The 25,100-nt window shown below is 41.0% G+C and overlaps 1 protein-coding gene across 3 annotated transcripts in view; it reads left to right on the forward strand.

Annotated features, from left to right (window-relative positions):
• The window catches only part of crp (cropped), a 396,764-nt gene extending 376,094 nt beyond the window's left edge, over window positions 1–20,670 (forward strand). For all 3 annotated transcript variants that reach the window (XM_065234235.1, XM_065234236.1, XM_065234237.1), the window contains one exon: window positions 16,760–20,670. In XM_065234235.1, the coding sequence (XP_065090307.1) occupies window positions 16,760–18,322 (1,563 nt within the window). In that variant the 3' untranslated portion in view covers window positions 18,323–20,670. The remainder of the gene's footprint in view (window positions 1–16,759) is intronic.
• The last annotated feature ends 4,430 nt before the right edge of the window (window positions 20,671–25,100 follow it).

Consider the following 25,100-nt stretch of genomic DNA (forward strand, 5'->3'; position numbering starts at 1 on the left):
AAATCTTGTTAAGTTTTGAGAGACATATTTTTAAGACTTCGACGCAGAACCAAACTCAAGATCCTACATTTAATTTAAATGTATATCACACAACCGGGAAAATTTCTAACATTTCGAGGCAAAAAACAAGAAATTTCCAATCGAAATTTGCAGGTCACCATGATTATCTAAAAATTAGCATCAACATATCCTTGAAATACTTTTCGGAATCTCCATAAAATGTTCCTCGCAAGTTTCATTGGAACACTCCCTGGGATTCAATTTCTTTGGAATGTTCCTCGGAATCACCTTGAAATTCTCCTCAATCTTTTGGAATTATTGTCAGAATTTTCATTGAATGCATATTCTGAATTCCTTTTCAATGTTACTCTTCTCCTGGAATTCTACTCACTTTGAAAGTCACCAAGGAATGCACTTGCAGTTACTAATTCGTTACATTTCTCCTCCAAATTTGTTTGACAATCAAGTCAGCACTCTCCTGGAATTATTTTCCGAATTCCTTTGAAGTTCTCCTGGAATTAGTCTCAGATTTAATTGGAATCCTCCTTTTAGCATACCCCCTAAGGGACCATCCATAAATGACGTAGTATATTTTTGATCAATTTTCAATTCAATCAACCCCTTCGTTGCGTATTTTGCTATACTTAATACATGGCCGGTCACAACTTATGTAGACCTCCCCCTCCCCCTAAAATGCTACATCATTTATGGATCTCCGAAAATTCGAATGGAATTATGCTCGGGATTATTTTTCTCGCAAAAACTGCTTGAACTTATCTGATTCATTGAAAGAATTCCCTTGGATTTCTCTTTGAATTGCCGTAGAGTTCTTCTCAAAATAATCATGAAAAATCCTCCGAACTTCCTATGAAGTTCCATTGAAATTTCCTTAGACTTTGATCCAGCATGGCGGTTTTCTTGGAATTCTACTCCGAACTATCTTTGTATTCTCCTCACTTGGAATCTGGAGTTCCTCAGAAATTTTCATTGAAAGCAGATTTCGCTTGATGTTTTCCTGCCCAGAACTACCTTGCAATGAGTTCCTTGAAAAATATCATAATACAGCCATTCCATAGCAAAACGATATAGTGCAACCATGGTTCTCAGAATTTCGTAAAAAATTGTAGTTTTGTTCCCTATCGCAAAATATTAGGGTGGATTTCCATGTGAAGGTGGTCCGAAAAACCAATTTTTTTTTCAAAAACAACTTTTTTCAAAAAATTTTAACTTTTGAATAATATGGCCGATTTTAAAGATCAGAATATCAAATGAAAGGTAATTGAAAATAGTTTTTAGAAGAACTATAATGATATTTAAAAAAAAAAATGAATTATATACTTTGACTATATGTTTAGTATTACCATAGAAGTAACTCTAAGACTAGAAGGTCCCGCAGAAACGTGCTCAACTTTTTGGCACAGCTCTGGTACTCTCTTCGGTCCCAAGCTAATCGATTCACCCCTCGAAACATAGGAAAAACCAATAACCCCTCATTTTATCTGTCAAACTTTCATAGCGAATCAAAACAAACATTGCGTAGTACTAGAATTTCGACTAGAATAGGGTACGTTAATCGTTTGCTTGGGACCAATAGGCTACTAAAGTGGTGAGCCAATTTAAAATTGTTAGTTTCGTATTGATTGTTGGTATTACTTCTGCGTGAAGTCAACGATTTACATAGGTGAAGATGCTAATTTCAAATAACAGACTGAAGTGGTAATTTTTGTACGATAGATAAGGAGATGAAAGGATAGAATTGATAGTTCCGTTTAGAGTACGGCAGTGTGAAAATTACATATAGAGAGTAAAAAGCGAGCTAGACACCTTTTAGGAAGGTACAAATCAGTTTTATCATCTCTCTTTACCAAACTCCCCCTTTGGAGAGGGATGGTGAGGGGTGTGGGTTTTCACTCAATACTCCTATGTGACTAGACTACCAAGAAGCATTGATTGATAGTGACTGTATATTTTTCCTGAAAATTACTTAGTAAGTAAGTTAGTAGTAATTACCTTTCATTTGATATTTTGATCTTTGGCAGATCCTAGTGGTTCAAAAGTTATGAATTTAAAAAAATAATTTTTGAAAAAGGCATTTTTGAAAAAAATCGATTTTATGGACCACCCTAATGGAAATAGGTCACCCTTATAACAACAAAAAAACGGGTCTAATATTTTGCGATAAAGAACAAAACTATACAAGGTCCTTAATATTGATTTTTGAATTCTGTTATCTTGGAAAACGTTCAATGTGTCCGACATAGTGAATTCTGTATTTCCTTTAAAATGTCTCCAAGTATATTTATTTTTAAGTAAAACAAAATAACGAGCAAAATTAAAAGTTTGCATTTGGTTGCTTAAAATCGAAAATACTTGCTTCAGTAAACTTGTAGTTATGGGTTTAAACTATACAGGAATAATATCAAAGCATTAGTCATATTCAAAGGCCTAGATCTCCAAAACCTTATGAAGTTTTTATGTTTGCGAATACACGCTTGAATCTGGACAGCGACAATACCCAATGTGTCAATTCAACATAAATTTTCTTCGTGGCAACGTGTTCTAAGTTCTCCAAATTTACCTGATGTTCAGACTATTTGATCTACTGAATCAACTCAAACATGTCCGTAGAGTGTTTGCACATAATATATAATTTTTTTTTTACGATGCTCAAAATTCTCCAAATTATCCTGGGAATCAGATCAAATGATCTACCAAATCAACCATGACTGATACAAGGTCCTCAATTACGAATCATCTCCAAACAAGCTTATAGAGATTATGCACTTCATTTACGTTTCAATTTCATGCGTATAGGTGTTCTAGGTTCTCCAAATTGTTCTGGAGTTCAGATCATTTGATCTGCTGGATCAAACAAGGCCTGCACGATGTCCAACATCTGCTCAAATATGGTCATAGAGTACTTACGCATCTATGATATATAATGTATTTTGATGTGTATAAGATGCTAAAGGTTCTCCAAATTGTCCTGGAGTTGAGGATCTATCAGATCAACAATGATTGATATAAAGCCCTTAGTAGCGAAACATCTCCAAAAAGGTTCATAGAAATTATGCACATCATTAACGTTGTTTTTCCTTTTAATTCTACTACTATTGTATCACTTTCACTATCACTTTGAAAAAAACTGTAAAAGATACATATATCGTTTACTATTTTGCTAACTTCTTCAGTGTCTAGCCAATAGTAGTAGAATTAAAAGGAACGCTCATTAATCAATTTCGAACATAATTGACGTTTCAATTGTATGTGTATAGGATGTTCTAGGTTCTCCAAACTGTGGTGGAATTCAGATTATTTGATCTACTGGATCAACCAAGGCCTGCACAATGTCCTCAGTGACAACATCTGCCCAAAAATTTTAATAGATTTCTACCGGATCAACCATGCTATAGTCATGGTTGATCTGGTAGATCATTTGATCTAAAATTCTGAATAATTTGGACGTCCTAGATCATCTTAAAAAAATCTTTCCGTTAATTTCTAAGTACATATGTGTACCTCATTAGCTGCATTCAATCAAAAGGCGTAATTTTTTCCTTAAAATATGCTTCAGATAAAATTGGGTCTAAAAGGGTTAAAAAAATCCTGAGTAGAAGAATTTGAAAATTCCCTGAGTAATAATAAAATTTCCTGAGAATTGAAGGTTTTCCCAGGAAATATAAAATTCCCTGAGGATTCCCAGTTTCCCCGGATTTTTTCAGTTAACATTTAGTATCGAAATAGTTTGCTAAAGGTATGCCGCACCTTTTGATTCCTTTATATTCTTTAATTCAAAAGTAAACACCGCTTACTCCCAAGTCACAGTCAATGTAGGTATACGAGGCATGATATAATTCATTCACACATGTGTTAAACGGGACCAACTGTGGCGAGCCGCACCAACTAATAGTAAAAATGCTCCTAACCGAAACCGTGTAGCATTAATATACCAATACTATTAGCATCACCATCATCACCATCATCATCATCAGCAGCAGCACAGGTGAAGAAACTCTTGTCCTTCAATCGGCCCGAGAGAGCATAAACGGAGTTGGTTGTTGATCAACAGCTGTATCGTTCGTGTGCTGCCGCCGCGAGTAGTCTCACTCAAACTCGGACTCAACCTCAGCATCTGCATGGTCAAGCAACAGGCCAGCAAGCAAGGGAAGGAGGTGTGTGCTCTCTGCAGCAGCGAGTCTCAGTCTCCTCCATCAATCCTGGTAGCCAGCTGTTGGCTCTAGCTTGGTAGGGGAATCTAGCTGCGCTGCTCTGGCCAGTTGGTGGGTGTCAGTCCGGTTCTAGAATTTATAGTGTGAATGAAGGTAGGGGAATAGCAAATCTTACAAGATTCGAATAGAAGACAAAACAAGGAAGGGAAACACACGAAAATATTCGCAAACCCGAGGAGTTCAAGGTTAATTATGTGGTTAAAAAATTCACATCGGATCGTATGATAGCAAACGCTGGGTAACGTGTTGTGGCTTGAGGGTAGTAGTGATGGTGTGAGAGTACCTAATTTTGGGGTGGTAATTTATTTCTGCTTCAGCAGCTCGCGCATTGAACGCGTATTTTCCCGCGCACATTTGTCCGAGGTGCGTTTTTCCACGATTAACAAACATTTGTTACGGTGTCTACACAAATTGGTTTAACTTCCTCTTTCGTCCCATGTTCTCGGTAGCAGATATTTGGATTTGGAGTCCAAACGAAATCGGAACCGTAAGCAGAGCTGAAACTGAAAAGCAAACTCGTGGACTTGAAGTAGAACATTTCTCGCTTGAACCCTACCAAGCCTTGTCCATTGATATAGAGTAGCAATAATACCAGGAAATCCTGGCAAACCGGAAGACTTTTCCTGCCAACACTGCCGGTGTACCAATGGAAGTCAGATGCCAAACTGAAGTAATTTCGGAGTTTCTTTTGTGTGCTTTCCATCTGCATACCAACTCCACAAGATGAGAAACACCGAAGTTATTTCAGTTTGAAGCTTAACTTCCATTGATATTAGTGAGGGGGCGAGGGTATAGTATGCCCTTCCCCCTCTCTAACTACGCTTATGAGATAGAGAAATGGGTTTTTGAATAAAACCAATTATTTCAGTTTGGAAGCTGACTACCGGCAGTGTTGGCAGGGAAAGTGATTTTTGGCATTTAATTCGAAACATGAATTTTTGATCACCTACTACTTTTTTAGAAACATTCTAGCACAATACTTCCTCAGGCAAAATTGTTAGGCACTTCCTGGACCAAACTTTTACATAATTAGGTGCATGGTTCAAGCAAAATTGGCGTCTCTAGAAACAAGGCTGGTAGTAGGTTACTATTTTCAAGTCAGTCACTAAAAAGTCACTTTTTTCATCAAAAAATCACTAAAGTCTCTGTTTCTTAAAATTTAGTCACTAAAGTAACTTTGTATGACCAATGTTGAGACGTAAAAAATTTCCATTAAAAACTCACATTATATGACAGCTTGATTTGGTAACAAATTTGTGTTAGACAGATTAATTTAAATCAGTGTTTAAAGCCTGATAAGAAGAGTTGTAAACAGACGGAAGCGTTAACATAGACATTCAAGTTCGTTATCTTCAAAACTTGACCAGATTATAAAATTTAAACCTTTTCCCTTTCCTGTGATCTCGAAATTGTCATAGTCATAGAAGTCGCAAATTTTCTGAGGTTGCGAAACGAAATTCCAGACCCAATATTTTGACTTTCCCAAGTAACCAACAGGCCCGCTAATCGTCCTTTTTGCAATATAATGCTGATATACGACTGATATAAAATTTTAAAGCCCTATAACAACCTTATATTGCAAAAAGGGCGATTAGAGGGCTATTAACGAGCTTGGGTTGTTACTTCTTGATCTTGAATGTTTCCCAAGCCTAGGATGTCAAAAATGGTGTAGGAAATTTTTCAAGCTCTCGACATTTTTCAAAGTTCAGAAATTTGAAAAATCTTTGAAACTCGGTAGCTGTAGGATTAGTCCAAACATCGAGAAAAAATTCGCAGAATATTGAGTTCACTGGCGTGCACAGAGTGGGGCAAGGTGGGGCAATTGCCCCTCCTTTTATATACAAGACCTTTATTTCCACATTTCCTATAATTTTATAATATAAAATAACTTGATTTCTTGATAACTTGATTTGAAGGTAAATCACTTCATTTCATACTGTAAGGACACTGAATTCCTTTGAGATAGTGTCTGAAAATTGCACCACAAAGGTGCATGAATGGACAAACTTCAATGATATTTTTTGGTAAAAAAATTTGTTTTTTCAAAGTGGTTCATGGAGGGTTAAAAGAAGAGGGTAAATTTAAAGTTGAAAAAATTCACATTCGTGGTGGTAAATTTTAGAAAAATAATTCTGGTGTAAAAATATCATCAATGAATAATTCTGGTGGAAAAATTGAATCACCCAAATGTTAAATGCACATTTAACTGAACATTTCTGGTGGAACGTTCGCAACACTGTAGTGAATGTAGAAGCAAGGTTTATTCATGTTTCTGGTGCATAATTTGCATCGTTCTGATGAATGCAAGCTTCATTTAAAATTTATGGTGGTAAATTTGCACCATTCTGATTGATTGATTGATTGATTTATCTTTATTTAGGAGGCTTTCAGCCCGAGGCTGGTTTGCCTCCAGATACACCATTCTGGTGCATGAAGAGGAAAAGCCTGAAAATTGCACCACAAAGGTGCATGGTGAAACAAACTTCACTGGCAATTTTTGGTGCACTGTTCTGGTGAATGGTGGAACATGCTTTATTGAAAATTTCTGGTGCAATATTTGTATCGCTCTGATAAATGAAATGAACAGAAAATTTCTGGTGGAAAACTTGCACTGGTCTGAAAAATGAAGGCACAAGCTTTATTTAAATTAAGCTATATTGAAAACTACTGGAAAATTTCTAGCGCATTCCAAGGTGTTCTGAGAAAAATTCATAAAGAGTTCTAATTATAATTCCTTGGACTTCTGAGAAGAATTTCAAAAGAGCTCCTAGGAGAGTTCTAAAAAATCCGAGAAGATCCCCAAGAATACTGAATTCTAAGGACAGTCCCAAATAATTTCTGGGAAGTATTCCAAGAAAATTCTGCAAATAATTTCTAGTGAATCCTGTTATAGTTCCAAAATAATTCCGAAATAATACCGAGAAAATTAAATTTTGAGTGAAATTCCAAAGGGATTTTGAGGAAAATTTCAAGGGACTATAATTTCCGATAATTTCTAGTTCATTCCGGGAATAATTTCTGAATAATACTGCGAAAATTCTTCTGAAACTCTAAGAGAATTTCAGTTCTAAGGTGTTCTGAGTAAAAGTCAAGGAGAGTTCTAAAAATAATTCCAGAGGACTTCTGAGAAGAATTTCAAAAGAGCTCATAGAGTTCTAAAAAAAAGCTTTTGGATTCTCTAATTGAAAAGTGTTTTAGTTTGCCATTGAACCTTGGTCGATTGTTGTCTTACTAAAAAATCGTCGAAGAATTTTCTCTGAAAATGTCAATGAACAGCTTTGAGTGTGTTGGTTTAGTTCCGTTATAATTGCTTACCTTTTGACAGATACGCGTATTTGGTCTACTACTTACAGACTTCATCAGTGCCAAGCACTCAATATCACTTATCAAGATTGGATTGATCTGCTATGTGCACTGTTTGAACCTTGTACTTGTCGACGCAGTGTGCATGCGAAAGGAGAATGCGATTCTTATTGGTCATTCATCTCGGTTTGTCGGTGTTATCACCACCATCTGACGTGACTTCAGCTGAATTCAACCACCACAGCAACAACATTGCTGCAAATGTATAATTTCGGATAAAGTCCTACTATCGCAACCATTTGACGAACTGATCATCATCAACATCGTCGATGGGATTGCCAATTTCCATTGGCTGTCTGAAAGCAGTTTGCATTGAAGAAGATGAACCACCACCGGAGCAAAAAATAAGTAAAATTAGCTAGATTGAACAGCAGGGAAAAAGTGGGAGGAGGACAGCACCATATACGACGTACTTTGGAGTTCTCTCCATCCCCAGATTACATGCACAAAAAAAAAAAAAAAATGCCCCTCCTTAACAAGATTCCTGTGCACGCTAGTGATTGAGTTCCTTTTTTTTGTATGTGGATAGACTAGGTGTACACGCGATCTTTAGATCTGATCATAACCAACTTACTTTACTTTTGCTGGTCCGACGTCCCTCAGGATGTTGGAATAATGTTGCGTTAACTAACTCGATCCAGTGTTCACTCGGCTGTCGACAGAAGCAGACCACTCTCAGCGTAGCAACCATTGTGTGGTCTTCCTCATTGTTCTTCATCAGCAGTTCTTTCAGTCGATGCGTCGTCGACTTTGGAAAGCAACCGTTTCGTGATGAATGTGTGAGTACTGACCACGTTTCGCGTCCATTGGTGCAATGGAAGCGTTCTAACCCTCGTTGGCGAATCTGCCATAGAATGAAACCATTGGAAGCGGCTCCCGTTCTGGTGGAGGAGGCATATTGGACAGCGGAAGATAAAATGTTTATTGTGTTGTACCTTTTGACTATAGTTTTAAGATGTATTGTATAGTGAACAAGAATCCTCGGCTCTGTAAAGTTAATTCGGTTGAGCCTGGCTGGTTGTTTCTAATTTCTCGAGCGTCCCACACATCCTAGATCTGCGTATTGTTCCAGCCGGATTTGCGGTAAACACCGTTTTCATATACCCCACCAAAGATGGTCCTAAGCACGCGTCGTTCGAAAACTCCCAGCGCTGGCAGGTCCTCCTCGAGCATCATCCATCAGCGTCTTGTACAAGGTACACTTAGTGCGAAGATGAAGTTTACCCGACCTTAGGGTCTTATGAAGTCCGTAGTAGGCACGACTTCTGGCAATAATGCGTCTACGAATATCTCTACTGCAGTTGTTATTTGACGTCACCAATGATCCGAGGTACACAAATTCATCCATCACCTCGAACTCATCTCCGTCTATTGTCACACTTCTGCCAATGCGAGCCCTATCGCGCACGGTTCCTCCAGTTAACAGATACTTTGTCTTCGACGTATTCAGCTTTAATCCAACCTTTTCTACTTCACGTTTCAGCCTGGTGTACTGGTCCGCCACCGCCTGAAACGTTCTTCCGATAATGTCCACGTCGTCTGCGAAGCAGATGAACTGGCTGGACTTATTGAAGATCGTGTCGCGCATGCTTAAGCCCGTACGTTTCATAACAGCTTCTAGCGCAATGTTAAACAGGAGACAGGAAAGCCTTGTCGAAATCCTTTGCGTCTTTCAAACGGGTCGAATACCGCACCCGATATCTTGACGCAGCACTGTACACCATCCATCGTAGCCTTAATCAGTCTCGTCAGTTTCCTGGGAAAACCGTTGTCGTCCATAATAAAGGGCGAACACGAAATTATTGCGACACATTCAACAGGGCATAACTTTTTTACCATTGGGTAAAAATCAACCAAATTTTGCACACTTTCTCATTGATGTGTATTATGTACATGCTGTCAAACTCGAAGTCGTGTTTTTTTATTCAACGAAAATGGAGGTGAACCAACGCGAGTTGAGAGAACAAATTCTTTCCAAACACCTGGAATTTCCTGACCTGTCGCACCGGCAGTTGGGAAAAATGTTGAACATTCACCATTCAACCGTCTCCAGAGTGTTGAAGCGGTTCCAGGAGCGGTTGACGTTGGACCACGGCAAAGGAGCTGGAAGAAAACCGGGACCGGAGAACAAAAAGACGGAGGGAAAGGTGAAGCGGATGATTAAAGCAAATCCCAACGTCTCAAGCCGTGATTTGGCTAAAAAGATCGGCATGTCGCAGAGCTACGTCCAGAATGCAAAGAAGAGAGCTGGACTACATACATACAAGGTACAGAACTTCCCAAACCGCGATGAGCGGCAACAATCGACGGCTAAAACTCGGGCACGGAAGCTCTACGAGAAGATGCTGACAAAATATGGCTGCTGTGTGATGGACGACGAAACGTATATAAAAGCCATTTTAAGCAAATTCCGGGGTTGGAGTTTTTCACCGGCAAGAGCAAGTTCGATGTGGACGACAAATTTAAGAAGAAGAAAATGTCGAAGTTCGCCTCCAAATATCTCATTTGGCAGGCCATTTGCTCTTGCGGACTGAGGAGTGAGCCTTTCGTGACAAAGGGCACAGTAAATGGCGAGATCTACAAATCTGAGTGCCTCGAGAAGCGCCTTTTGCCGTTCTTGCAGCAGCACGACGAAGCTCCGCTATTTTGACCAGATTTGGCATCATGCCACTATTCAAAAAGTGTCCTGGAGTGGTATGAGGCCAATTCTGTCCATTTTGTTTCAAAGGACATGAATCCGCCAAACTGTCCGGAGCTGCGCCCGGTGGAACAGTACTGGGCAATAATGAAGCGGGAACTTCGGAAGAGCAAGAAGACAGTCAAGGACGAAAAGGACATGTTAAGAAAATGGAAAAAACTGAGAAACTGGTACCGGATGACACTGTTAAGACTTTGATGGAGGGCATCAAGCGAAAATGCGTTCAATTTTACACTCAAGGCTCCATCGATTAACTTTTCTTTTGATTTTTGAAGTAAATATATGTATAAAACTACCCTAAAATTTTGGTTTGATTCTAAACATTATAAGAAAATTGGCTTGACATTTTCGGTGTCGCAATAATTTCGTATTCGCCCTTTAGTCCATAGCTGTTCACGGTCAACAGTATCGTAAGCGGCTTTAAAATCGATGAATAGGTGGTGTTTTGGGTATCTGCCGCAACGTGAAGATTTGATCTTTTGTCGTTAGGAAAGCACTGTGTAGGCTGCGTTGAGAATGGAGATCGCTCGGTAGTTCTCACATTCTAACTTATCAACCTTCTTGTATATTGAGCATATTACTCCCTGTTTCCAATCCTCCGGTAGCTGTTCTGTATCCCAGATCCTGACTATCAGTCGGTGCAGACAAGTTAGATTTTAATAACTTCCGCTCCAATACCATCCTTCCCAGCTGCCTTGTTGCTCTTTAGCTGTTTGATAGCATCCTTAACTTCACTTATCGTGGGAGTTGTTACTTGTACTTCGTCCGCCGCACCGATGAAACCGTTCCTCCTGCTGTCTTGGCTCTCCGCCTCTGTACCATTAAGGTGTTCATCGTAGTGCTGCTTCCACCTTTCGATCACCTCACGTTCGTCCGTCAAGATACCCCTTTATCCCGACATATTTTGGCTCGCGGCACAAAACCTTTGCGGGATCCGTTGAGTTTCTCGTAGAACTTGTGGGTCTGTTGTGCACGATACAGCTGTCCCATTTCTTCGCACTTTGCCTCTTCCATGCGACGCTTCTTTTCGCGGAAAAGGTGAGTTTTCTGTCTTCGCTTCTGTTTATATCGCTCCACATTTTGACGGGTACCTTGCTGCTGCATTTTCTTGTCTAAAATCGTCTGACTCTCCTCGTCAAACCAACCGTTTCGTCGATTCTGTTCCACAAACCCAATGGCACCTTCTGTTTCAAGGTTTTGCGCGACTTTGGGTAACTTGAGTCGTTCTAGATTGTACCGTGGCGGGCGTCGGTACCGAATGTTGTTGACAACGGAAAGTTTTTGGCGCACTTTTACCATTACAATGTAGTGGTCCGAATCGGTGATCTCCATGTGTACCAATACGGGAGACTGTGCTGGAAATAGGTACTACGTATGGTCATATTCTTGGAGGCAGCCGTTGTTGTTCGTAAACTGGTGTGCGATGAATTTCCCGATAACCGGTCTAAATTCCTCCTCCTGGACAACCTGAGCGTTTAGATCTCCGATAACGATTTTGACGTCATGGTTAGGATTGTATCATCATCGTCCCTTCCTAGGTGAGGGCTATGCACGTTGAAGAAACGGCCTTTGATCCTCAACTTGCACATTCTGTTGTCGATTGGCCACCACCCAATCACGCACTTTTGCATTGTACCCATAACGATAAAAGCTGTACCCAGCTCATGTGTGTTGCCGCAGCTCTGGTAGATGGTATAAGCATCCTTAACCTTATACGTATGTACCGACGATCCCTTCCAGCAAACCTCCTGCAGTGCTACAATGTTGAACTTGCGGGCCCTCAATAAGTCGGAAAGAATGCGGTTACTTCCCAAGAAATTAAGAGGCTTACAGTTCCATGTTCCGAGTTTCCAATCGCTAGTCCGTATTCGTTGCCTGGGTCTATGCCGATTGTTGCGGTCCGTATTTACATTGTTTGCTTCCTGTACTTTTTGTACGGTTGGTTTGTAGGGCCTGCACCAACCCCCTATCTCGCCGGAGGGCCATCGTGCACAGCTCTGTTTAGAGTCCCAAGCTGGCACTAGGACGGTGATCAGCCGCCCCTAACATGGAGAATAGACGCTCCGGGGAAAGAAGCCCTCCCCCCCCCCTTCCCCTGTCATACGACCAAGGTCCCACCAGGATTGGTTACCCGATCTTTCCTATGTTTACTCGTACCCCAGCCGGCACCGCGGGGAGTTACTGGACAATAGACTAAGGACCACATTGCACAGTGTGCAAAAATTGACTAAACCGCGACTAAATTGGATATCTCGGCTGCCAAACGGTTTCATTCAACTTGTTATACATATTCTCAAAGGAAAAACTCTACTGAATCGATTGGTTGTGATCTCATTGGCCGGAGACTTTTGCGTACCGAGATAGAGGGCCGGGATCAACCCAAGTTCCCGGTAAAGTAGGAACTGCCACTATCTATCGACATAATTTTACACTTTACTTAATGTATATTACTGGAAATTGATAGTACTAAGTATATATGGTGTAAAGACACCATATACGCCCTCAGGGAAAACAGGGATCCGGAGCAAACGATAAAGTGGCCACATAACAAAAAGTTTCCTAGAACCTTGTGATTTTTTTCTATTATGTTCAGAATCAAGATATCAACGCGTATTTAATATAGAAACTAAAAGAGACGAACCAGCTAAAGGCTGAAAGTCTCTATAATAAAGCAAAAAAAAATATTGAAACTATAGTTTGGGTTATAGTGACCACATTGTGGTTCTCCGGATAATCTGGATTGACCGAGAAAGTGGCAATTGGGGTCCATTTTATACCTGTCGATACGCGGGGTAACAAGATTACGCATTGTCCAGCCATTTACCAGCCAATCATAACCAAAAGTACTCCTAATAGCTACTTTACATTTACGAATTTTAGGATATTTTAACCAAATTTATGTTTTAGCTTGAGCTTGCTTGAGTTTGAGCTTGATTGACCGCCCACGGTTGCTACTCTGTTACTGCCAGATCAGCTGTAATTACACAGAGAACCAATAGACGATGCTTGGGACTAGCAATCATCCTCAATGTGTAAAAACTGGTGATCTTAAATTAGGCAATACCAGCGCCGGCCGCGCCCGAACACAGGTCAAGAAAGGAATGGGAAGGATTGTGTTGGCATGACACTCGCTTTGATGGAAGTCGAGAACACCTCTGCACTTCCACGAGGAATCACTGGGATGTTGGATAAGAGGGTTGGGTTTGCAGCAGGGTTCGTTTTGGTAAACGATAAGCTGAATTGATGTCCTAACGATCATATAACGCGAAGGAGCTTGGGACTAAACCCACGGTCTTCTGCTCAGTAAGCAAAAACGTTTGCCACTAGGCAGACGAGCACCTTTTTAATCACCGAGTTACTGTTATTACCATGTAGTCATATTAACAAATAAAACGATTGACGAATCTTGAATGTGGATGGGCCTGAGATTAGACTCATGATGTTCTGCTCAGTAAGCAAAAACGGTTGCTCTAAGGCCACCGAGCCCCTCATATCACATAATACCGTTGCTCAAATTTGTGTATCCATTCAAACCCGGAGCCAACGACAACAACGAGTTTCGCAAAATAGACGATACACAAGCGATTTTACCATAAATCTCTTTGATATGTAAGGACCTGGGACCGCGTTTTTCTGCTCAGTAAGCAGGCCACTGTAACCGACGATCTTTCAAATCAGAAAACTAAAAACTACGAAAAAGAACTTAGGCCTTCATTAAGTTCCACTTTCACGCGACGTTCAATGACAGATAGGACCAGGATTACATCTGAAAAATCCAAATCTGGCCAACGCCCACCTGTTCTAATCCACCTGAAATGACTAACGAATGGAAGACTTTGACTACCCAGCCATGCGATAGTCTCATTCCGTGCCTTATGCCAACTTGATGATTCTATTGCGCTCATCTTTTGGCACCACCCAGAGGAGACTTGGTCCTGTACCCAATGCTTAACTTATCTCCATTCCACTCAGCTACTCGCAATTTCTTGTGATATAGTGGGCGGAATATTATTATATGAGACAATTCAATGCAGACGTCTTTCCAAATTTGGCAGATCGACAGGTAATCGGTGAGTTACCACGATAGTTGCTATTCAACAACTCGACAACGTCCCATCGTCAACGTCTGCTATGAGAATTTCCCATTGCAGACGCCAACGAAATGACGTCATCGAGCTATCGATCAACTACCCTGGTTATCGCCTGGTACTTTATAGCACGATGCTAAGAGGCGAACCGGAAGAATCGATGAGCTACCTCTCCCCCCTTAACCAAATTTATGTTTTAGCCCCATGAAGTTTTACATTGATCTATTTGTTATTTAATTTGAGTGAAATGAGATATCTATTTCAATCAACCATTTCCATGACAGTCGTACAAGTTGGGGAAAGTGGGGCAGTTTGGCCACCTTAAGAAAATCATCACCAATCATACAAAATTCAGTGGAAAATTCGAATGATGTTTAACCAAATGGATAGCTTCAAGCCCTATTTACACCATGAATACACATTGAATAGTAAAAGTAAACTTTTGAATCTTATGCAAGAAGATTTAAAAAATGTTCGTTTTGTAATCGAAATTAAACCGTTGGGGTTAAATGAGCACCCTGTCGGGGTGGTACGAGTGACCTTGTAAACAACGGGTAAGAATATTATGTTCCCTTGAGGTTTTATGAAGGATCAACAATGATCAGTTTTAGTATAATAAGATTTAACAGAAACAATTATTTTCTGTAGAATAAATTTAATTTAAGAAGTACTGCCTATTTAAGGCTACATTTTTTCAGTCTTGTGAATGAATGATTAATATTTACAGAAGCAACTGTTTCAAAACGTGATTTCATATGAAACAGTCATATTTATAAAAGGAATAATGCAAAATTGGAGAATTCAAGTTGAAATATTAATGGTACTCATATTTCCCCGAATGGACTTAAGTAATGTTTTGTTGAGAAAATCTTTAATGTTTATTAAAATCTAGAAAAACGTCGTGTCATATGAGAAACCAATTACCATTTGTAAAGCTGCTGAAGGAATATCAACGAAAAGTTATAAGAAACTACTGATAGATCTTATTTTCTGATTCAGAAATCTTCTAACAGTTTTGACAGTTCGAGCTAGTCTAACATTTTTTTGAATATTTGCTCTACAGAAAAGTATTTTGTTAGGCTTAAGTGAAATGGATAGATGAAGTAGGCTTCAAGTATTAAGCCTGCAACACATTGCCCCATTGGCTATATAGCCCCACTTACACATGATTTAAATGTTTTTTTTTTGCTAAAATGTGAATGTTGTAACGTAGGGAACGAAATATTTTGATTTTTTTGGCTCAATGTCACCGCCACTTACAGTATCATTAAAATTTACATTTAGTTATTTTCAGAATTCTCCTTCTTCTCTTGGAGTTCTCCTTACAAATCCTTTCGAAAAACGAAAAGTTTAGTAAAAACTCGCTTTGAATTCTATTTGGAATTGCCTTGAAATGCGCCACAGAATTCTCTTGTAAAATTACTTTACTGATAAAACTGTTGACGTTTTTGACTACACTCGCTTCGTTGTCGTGCGCGACAGTCTGTTTGTATGCGTATGCTCTACTGTCGTCTCTCTTACACAACACAAACGGTAGAAAAACATTCGAGCCAAAAGAAAATTATCAAATAACTATCATATGACATGTGTGATTTTGATCTAATTCCTCAATTTGGTGTGAATTCAACCATATCTGATCAGAAATGCTATTACTAGGACATCGTTGCTTGCTAGTTTCAGAATTCACACAAGCACAACATCAGCAGCTCTTATTATGAGAAAAACTAAAATACATACATTCGTGACGGTCTTGGGCAAAAATGTCGAATGACAGAGCCTGTCATATGACATTTTAGTTTGGTATTGTTATGCGATATCTTGTTTTGCAAATTTCGGACGCAAGGCCATTCAATTATCACAGAAAATGTGTCGACTACGGTGACCGCTTACAAGACTGCTCAGGATTCCCTTAGTATTCAACCTTATTGCTTATCGCATATTAGCTTATTACGTGCTCTCAACTTAGTGTTTTAGATGCACTTCCACAGTTATGAATTGAGAACTTGCGATGTCTGTACTATTTTTGCATCAGTATAATTGTGTGGCAAATACAATCATGCTATATGCCCAGGGAAGTCGAGAAATTTTCCAACCCGAAAAATTCCTAGACCGGACCGGGAGTCCAAACCCAGCCACCTCCAGCATGGTCTTGCTTTGTAGTGCATATGATGGCAATAATGCGTCTCCGAATTTCTCTTCTGCAGTTGTTATCCGATATCACTAGGTAAATTTCGAGGAAATTTTCACTCGCTTAGTGCGTAACCGCACTTTCTACGATTTTGAGTAAAAATCTACTAATTTTACAGTTAGTCAGGCCACGTATACATCGCCAAATAACTCGATCTAATGTCACAATTTCCCTTTCTTTTCTCCCCCAACAGGCGGCAATCCTTCAGCAAACGGCAGAATACATCTACGCCCTGGAGCAGGAAAAGACTCGATTGCTATCGCAAAATTGTCAACTAAAGCGATTACTAGACCAGCACGATCACAATGGAGCAGTAGCAGCTGCCGAACTGCAGCAAGCTACCACACAGACCGCTCCGGGAGTCACAGTACTGACTACTACAGCAGCAGCAGCAGCAGCGGCGGCGGCGGCGGCGTCAGCGACGACAGTCGTTGTCAACAATGGTTCCACCGGTGCTCCGGTTCAGACCGTTGCCCAAGTGGCCACCGTAGCCAAGAAGCGCAAGATTGACGCCATCATTCAACCGGTCTCGGATTCGTCCGATGAAGGTCTGGGCTCGATGTCACCGGAACCGGTCAGTCTCATGCAGGTCGTGAGCAACGCCACCGGAACCACTCTTGTCGCCACCGCGGTCAACGGCCGAGCATGCCAGGCATTCAACGTATCGGCGAAAGATTACTTGGATATGAAACACCAGCTGGAGATCGAACGACGGCAGAAAGCGATCTTCGAGGAGAGATTAAAGGCTTTAGAACGACAGATCTACCCCGCTCGGGTCCTCTACCAAGATCATCCGGATATGGTAGAAACCAGCGAACCACTGGAGGAAGTACTCGTACCAACGATAACGAAAACGATCGCAACAAAACTTACCAGGGAACAGGATAATGTTCAACTGATCGCGCTGGACACCGGTGTGATCGGCAAGAAGCAGCTGGTCGTCTGCGGGCCGGAAGTTATAGAAGAGACTGTCCAACAACCTATTGCTAAGCCAGTGGCTGTTCCTGTGAAGGAAGAGAAAGTGTTCATCAAGCGATCCCGGTCGCGATCGCCTCCGAACGTTGAAACGGTCGTTACGTTGCCCCCGAAGAAGAACCGTTATCCAACGATATTGGAAGCGGCCATCAAAGCCGAACCGAAGGTCGAAGTCGAACGCATTGATTCCCCTTCGTCGATCGTCGTTAGCGATGATCGTTTGTCGCACTTGACGAGCAGTAAACTGGCAACACCCCAGCAGCAGCAAGCCGCCTCGCGAATTAACACCTGCCGTCATAATCTGGAGACGATAGTAGAGGCGATCAGGCATCTGGAGGGGGATGCATTCGACAATGTGGCTCCACCTCAACAGCAACAGCATCTACAACCTTCAGCGGCTGCCCGGCCGGTGCAGGAAGTACCCCTCGCACTGACCACCTCCGGCAAACACCAGCAGAAGCAAGAACGCGATCATCGCCAAAGTCAGCTGGAACCGTACCTGAAGTTCCGGACGACACCTGCAGGTACCTGCCCATCAGCCTCCTCCGCTACCTCCTCCTCCTCATCATCCTCGAGCATCCCTTCCAGTAACACCTCCAGCAATCCAAGTGGTAATCCCGCGATTGTGTCAGTGTCCATCACCCCTACCGTAGCGCTGGCCGCCGGCAGTTGCAGTCCCTCTCCTTCGGCCACCTCCTCTGCCCAGCAAACCGCATCGCAGATCCTCCAGCACCACCAGCAAAGTCGACCGGGCGTAATCGTCGTCAAGCAGACGTCATGATCATCTGGCAGCGTTGCTCCTTCCTCATTCCTATCCGGTAATACGTCATCGTCGTCGTCGTCACCGTCTTCAGTGGTAGCAGCTGCAGCATCATCGTCATCCGCCGTATCAGCATCACCTTCATCAGTAGTGGCAACCGCAGCAGCGGGAACAGTCGGAACGATTGTGATCAATAGCAGCAGCAGCAGCAAGCAAATGAAGATCGTTAACTGTAAGAACGTCACCGCCCTTGGTAGCGGTGGTGGTACGCCAAACGTGATCATCAAATACCATCATCCACATCCGTTGGCTGAGGATGCGGCGAAACAGCATGGCGGAAGATAAGATCCGTTCGGCGGCGTCCGTCGGCGGAGGAATCTTTTTTGTTAATTATTTTTATACATATTACTTTTTCGCTTCCACAAACATAGACCTGAACTCGATCGTCCCCCGTTCCTCCATCCCCCCCCCCCACGGTAATCCGCGCATAGTAAGTTGTAATTTTCATAAAAATCTTTATTTTTCATTTTTTTTTTTACTTGTCGGTAGTTTATAGGAAGCATTCTTTAAGTTTACTTCTTTTGATAAAAAGCATATTTTTTTAACAAGCGGAAGTGAGAACGAACAGCAAGAATTGATATAATTTTTAGTATCAAACAAACAAACACATACACACACATACATTAACATTTAGGATAGGACAAAAGAGAGTGACGAATAGAAAAGAAACTAAAAAGCGAGCGCGAGAGAGAGAGATAGAGACGAAGAAAGGAAGTGTGTGTTAGTAGTGGTAGTATAAATTCAAGATTGATTTTTTAGCTGAAATCGCGGCTGGTTGCGCGGAATCGCTTAGCTCTTTTGTTGTAAAAATACTAATTTTGACAATGCCAGTTTGTTCGGAAATAAGGGATCCCGAAGAAAGAAACAATTGCTCTGACTTGAGAGTGTTCCGGTGTTTAGAGGATATGATGTTGGTCGCTTCTTCCTGGATTAGGTTATGTGCGTCGTCCTCTTCTGGTGGAACAGTTTTGTGTTCTTGCATTTTTTTTTTCGTTTTAAGTGTAATGTTCAAATGGAATCTTAACAAAAAAGGCCACCAAAGCGTTACAACGCTTTGGTGGTCATCAAACAAATATGCAACGGAAAATACAATAGAAACATATGAGCATCATATGCCGGGAACTATTAGTTACATAAGTAGTGTAGAGCGGGAGTAATGCGCTTTTCAATGCAATTTACATATAATTTGTTATAGCCATAATCCAGGAAGATAACCACCAGGATCCTCGTGCGGGGGGAGATGGGGTTTAGAAAAACTTACGGAAATGGAAAGATCGCCGTAGGCACCGTGATCGGTGCGGTGTTGAGCTTGCCGGCCCGGGACTTGCATGTTCCGGAGGGCACGCGAAGAGGTGCCAAATCAACCAAACAGGCAAAGCAAGAAGGCTTAATTGAGATTTTTTGAGAATATTCTGTGAAATGAGAGCCGACTCCTTACCCACTTATTGAGATGCTTTCGGGAACTATAGTATGGTTTGTAGCTACCGTGAAGCTCCGTTAATTTGAACGAATCATCATGTAAACTAGCGGAGTTCAGTTTGAATTTGAAGAACTGGTAATGCTACCTGTGTAAGGTTACGAGTTAAACTTTAAGATGAACCCCGCTAATTCACTGAATCAAATTGTTCATATTAACGAGGGTCCACGGTATTGGCACAATCTTGTTGCAATTAAACAATTCTTTTACTCTCGTAAATAGCACGTTAGTCTTATTACCTACGGTCCAGGTCAATTTTAGGTCAGCAGAACTTGGTCCAGTCGTGCAAAGGGAGTATCTCACTATCTACAGAGTACCTCCACAATGACAAAATTTCTGTAAGTTTGTCTCCGTCACAACGGAATTGTAGGGAATTTCCAACGCTGGGAATGAATGCCGAAGTTGTGGTCAATTTTCAACCGCAACGTGCTTGAAAATTTCCTTGAATCTAAAATAAAACATCCAGAACGTTCGAAATTTTAACCCACGATCAGAATTCCCAGCCAGGCGTTGTCATTTTTCTGGAATTGTAGGAATTTGTAGCACATTAAGAAATACAACACCTTTCGAAACTCCAGTAACAGGCTGAACTTCTAGAACAATCAAAACCTCGAAATGGGTGAGTCTAGGGTGGCCACTCAACCAGGAAAACCGGGAATCGAAACTACATGCTCTACCTGTGTATGTAAACCGACTGTACTTTCCAGAGGTGAAACACTTATCGACTTCATATTCTTTAGTCTGAGATAACTCTCGTCTCATAACTCTTTCTGTCCTACACCGAGGCAAAAGAACGTAAGAATTCCATAAGAACCACTTATGAATTTTAGCCACAAGAAATTGATATCTTCTTTCCTTTATTTAACGTCGGTCTCTGTTCCGCAATCTAGTGCCAATCACCTACGGACATCGATTGCCATCCATTGACGGCAATCGAATGTGCAGGAAGGCAGCTTCCACACCTGCGTAGGATATCGCACCCATTCAACACACACATGGGCCGGGACCAACGGCTTTACTTCCCTTCCGAAGGAAGACGTGACTAGAGATTTTTATGCCTCAGAAAAATCCCACCGACCTCGACTGGGATTGAACCCAGACCCATCGGGGTGTTAGAAAGCAGTCACGCTAACCACTACACCACCGGCGCCGGCTACAAGAAATTGATATGAATTTCATAGATTTGCCTTATGAAAAATAATGTCGACAAAAAAATAATTAAACGGAGCAGACTTTGACCGAACAATGTACGTTAAGATTACGGGTCTTGTGTCTAGACCACTCGTCTGTCAACGCTTGAGTAAATGAAAAGGCTAAAAGCGTGTAAGAGCTACCCTATGTTAGACGAAAATCTTTCATAAGTTGCGCTTATGAAATTCATATGTGTCGTTCATAAGTCGAGCCTTAGGAAATTCTTAAGTTTATTTGCCTCAGTGTAAGGTGGTTTACCAATCAGACTTACAACTTACATAATTATAAGGGGGTCCGACTCGTACCGTGTACCAAGTAAATGCTTCGAACGAATTTGATAGCAAAGATTACATCCTCCGAAGAAAGGTTTGTGTATTTGCTCATCTTTCTATACGTTGCTTCCACCTTCCCTCAAGCGCAGCACTATTGTATCTGTCGCTTGGATTCTGGCAAAGTTGCCAGTCTTCTTAATATTATGTTATCACGTGATATACGCTGTCTTGCAATGAGCACTCATACATCTAGTTTTCACTGGAAATCCTATGTATGAGTGCTCATTGCAAGACAGCCTATATTACGTGATATAGACTTTAATGTGAACGGGGTATGTGAATCACCCCAAGATGTCTTCAGAGTTGCTTTCAGGATTCTACAGAATCATTGTATAATTCCTTCTGGCCGTCGCTGCAAAATCTCAACAATACACGCGATATTCAAAATTCTGCTTTGGTCACTCATTTGAACTAACAGTCATTGGCAAGGCAAGCCATGACAATTGTCAGTGGCAATGCTGTCAGTGACGAACTCGAAATTAAACGACTTTAGCAAAACAATTACATGGATCCGTTAAAGTGAACAACCATCTTGGTCCTGAACTGCTTGGATAACAATAATGTGACACAAAATGCACAAACTTACTCTTTTTGTTACCAGGTGAATCTCCAGGTAATTGATTTTTTTTTTTCCTTTGGTTTGTTTTTTCCGTCGCCAGGAAGGCAGCTCCCACACCTGGACCCTACCTATCGACCCATCAACTCATGAACCGGGGACCAACGGCTTTACTTCCCATCCGAAGGAAGGCGTGATCAGAGATGTTATGCCTCAAAACATCCCAGCGGCGCCGACTGGGATTGAACCCAGGCCTGCTGGGGTGAGAGGTAATCACGCTTACCACTACACCACCGGCGCCGTTAGGTAATTGATGAAAAAAATAATGAGATTTTGATGAAGGTTTTTTTGAGGATCAAGTCTACCAGTGACTATGTATGTGTGTATCGCCGGCGCCGGTGATTTAGTGGTAAGCGTGACTGCTTTCTTACCCCCATGGGTCTGGGTTCAATCCCAGCCGAGGTCGGTGGGATTTTTCTGAGGAATAAAAAATCTCTGGTCACGTCTTTCTTCGGAAGAGAAGTAAAGCCGTTGGTCCCGCCCATATGTGTTTGAATGGGTGCGATATCCTAAGCAGGGGTGGAAGCTGCCTTCCTGCACATTCGATGATTGGCACTAGATTGCGGAACAGAGACCGACGTTAAATAAATGAAAAAGAGTGACTATAAGAAAAGCAATTTTGTCAATATCGCGTGAAAGTCTGTCAATGACAATGACAAATCTCAGCGCTGCTTTTGGCATTTCCTTGAAACTTTCGTCCATAACAACCTTAGACATTATCTACATACCGCCTTAGGAATCCCCTTCATAGAATTTACTCTATAATTATCTTAGTACTCCCAATAATTCTCGCGATAATTCCTTCAAAATCCTCCCCATAATTCTCCATAAGTTACCCTTTAGAAATTAATCTTATAATTGTCTTGGAAATCTGAACAGAACTGTTTAGGAATTAGCTGACTTTTTTTCTAGTTGCTGAAATTCCATTGAAAATTTACGTTAGCATTCTCAAAGCATCCTCTCGGTATTCCCTTTTAATGCTCCGTATAATTTATTTGTATTTCTTCTAAAATTCACGCTGTACCGCTCTATGAAATTCTGAAACAATTCGAACTCTTGGAACTCCGAGAGCTTTTCACACTCCAAAAACTTTCAATACTCCAGGATCTGGGGCAACTATCAGAAAATCCTATTGCTTCTAAAGTCGTCAATTCCAGAAGATCCTGGATTTTCCAGAAGTACCTCGTTCTGGGGACGAGTCAGTGATTTGAATAAATGAAATGATTTTCGGGAAATTTTAAGTAGCTTCTTGGAGAGTTCTGTGTGTAGGTGCCCTTTTGTGCAGTTCAAAGTATTCCTCGTACTCTGAAATAATTTCTAACCTCCTAGCACTCCGGAGCGCTGGTCAACTGAGCCCTGATTCGTTATAATTAAAACTTTCAGAAATTTAAGCTACTTCGGAATTCCGAGAAATATCGGAATTGTAATACTATCGAGACCTCCACTTGATAGTTGATTCGTAAACAAACCTTGTAAGGCGATTTTGTCGCGAAGCGAAGTCCGTCAACGCAAACCAACAAAATGAACAGGTAGAGGAATGCCTCCTCTACCCGATTGTGTTTTAGGTTTGCGAATGTAGGTTTCGGTTCGCGAGAAAATGGCCTTTCAAGGTTTGTTTACAAAATTGAGTTGAGGCCTTTTCAATCGTTGGTCTTGATTGGTATGAAAACCCATTTTTTTGCACCAGCTATTTAAATTTAATCCGCGAGTTTGACAAGCTTGTTGGTGTTTGGGAAATTCTCGATGTTGCTGGAATCTGGATTTCTCAAAGTGACACCAGTTTCTGAAGTTCCAGATATTCCGGGACTTTCCGACAAGCTCATTCAATTGTTGGTCTTGCAATGTTGTGTCAAAGGGGACTGTTTTGGAGATTTTCGGCTCTTTCAGTCTTCTAAAGAAGCAAAAACGTTGTATTGCCTCAACTATTTTGCTGCCATCTACATGAAAATTTGGACTACATCGGTTACAAAATCATTCTGTGAAGGTGAATGATAAAAAATATGTTGTATATGAAAAAATGCTATCAACTTCAAAAAGAAAAATCCATCGTTATGACATTTAGACTAAACTGATTTTTCTGAAATTTGGACCAGAATTTTCTCGTGAGTTCTAGTTTCAGCTGGCCAAGTTTGGTTAAAATTGGTGCAATTGTTTGTTGAGAATTTCTGAAAAATTAACAAACACTTCTCTAGACAAGCTTGATAGATCTAGATAAGAAAAAATCATCGATTTTCAACATTCAGGTATAATGAAATCAAAAAAATTGGCAGTAGTCTCAACTCCGGGAACATAAGTTCGAAGTGAAAGAGCTCCTGGCAATTCCAAGATTGGGCCCATCGCTAAAAATCTACTATTTATCAATATTATCTTGATGAACGCGTCATTGGGACGGTAGTATGCAAAATTTTTGATCGCTATTGATAATTTAGTCCATTGCTGAATTTATGTATGGGCCCAAATAAGGGACATTTAGGCCGACATTACAGTCATTTCCCCTAGTAAGCTTCTGAATTTGCGAGAACTCTGAACGTACCTCGAGAGTTGCAGAAATTTCTATGCAGTTTCCAGCAATTGCCGATGGTAAAAATGCTTGACCATTTTCAACAGACCCAGGAGTTTCAAATTTCGCAAGCTCTCAAATTCCAGTTCGTGGAGAGTTCTGTTCTGTGAGTTACTGCAGTTTGAGGAATGCTGGAAGTTTCCAGAATCCCTGCAGTTCCTTAAGCGTCCGTATTTTTTGGAGAGTTTCTTGGCTTCCGGATGCTCATAGAGCTCTCCAACAGTTCAGGAAGAGTTTCGTGAGTATTGGAATTTCAAAATAATTACTAAGAGTTGCAGAAATTCCTAAAGAGTTTCCAGCAATTGTCGAAGGTAAAAATTCTTGGCCAGTTTTTACTGATCCAGGAGTTTCAAATTTCACAAGCTCTCGAATTCCAGTTCTTGTAGAGTTCTGTTCTAAGAATTGCTGCATTTTTGAGAGTGCTGAATGATTCCGGAATTCCTGCAGTTCCAAAAGCAACGGTAGTTTTGGAGAGTTTTTGGGCTTCCTGAATTTCGCAGAAATCCGCCTATTCTGGATGAGCTTCGTGAGTTTCGGAATTTCGAAATAATTAATTAAGAGTC

The sequence above is a fragment of the Ochlerotatus camptorhynchus genome, unplaced genomic scaffold, assembly GCF_037179485.1.
Source record: "Ochlerotatus camptorhynchus isolate MF236.1 unplaced genomic scaffold, CSIRO-AGI_Acam_v1.1 ptg000432l, whole genome shotgun sequence".
NCBI classification, from domain to species: Eukaryota; Metazoa; Arthropoda; class Insecta; order Diptera; family Culicidae; genus Ochlerotatus; species Ochlerotatus camptorhynchus.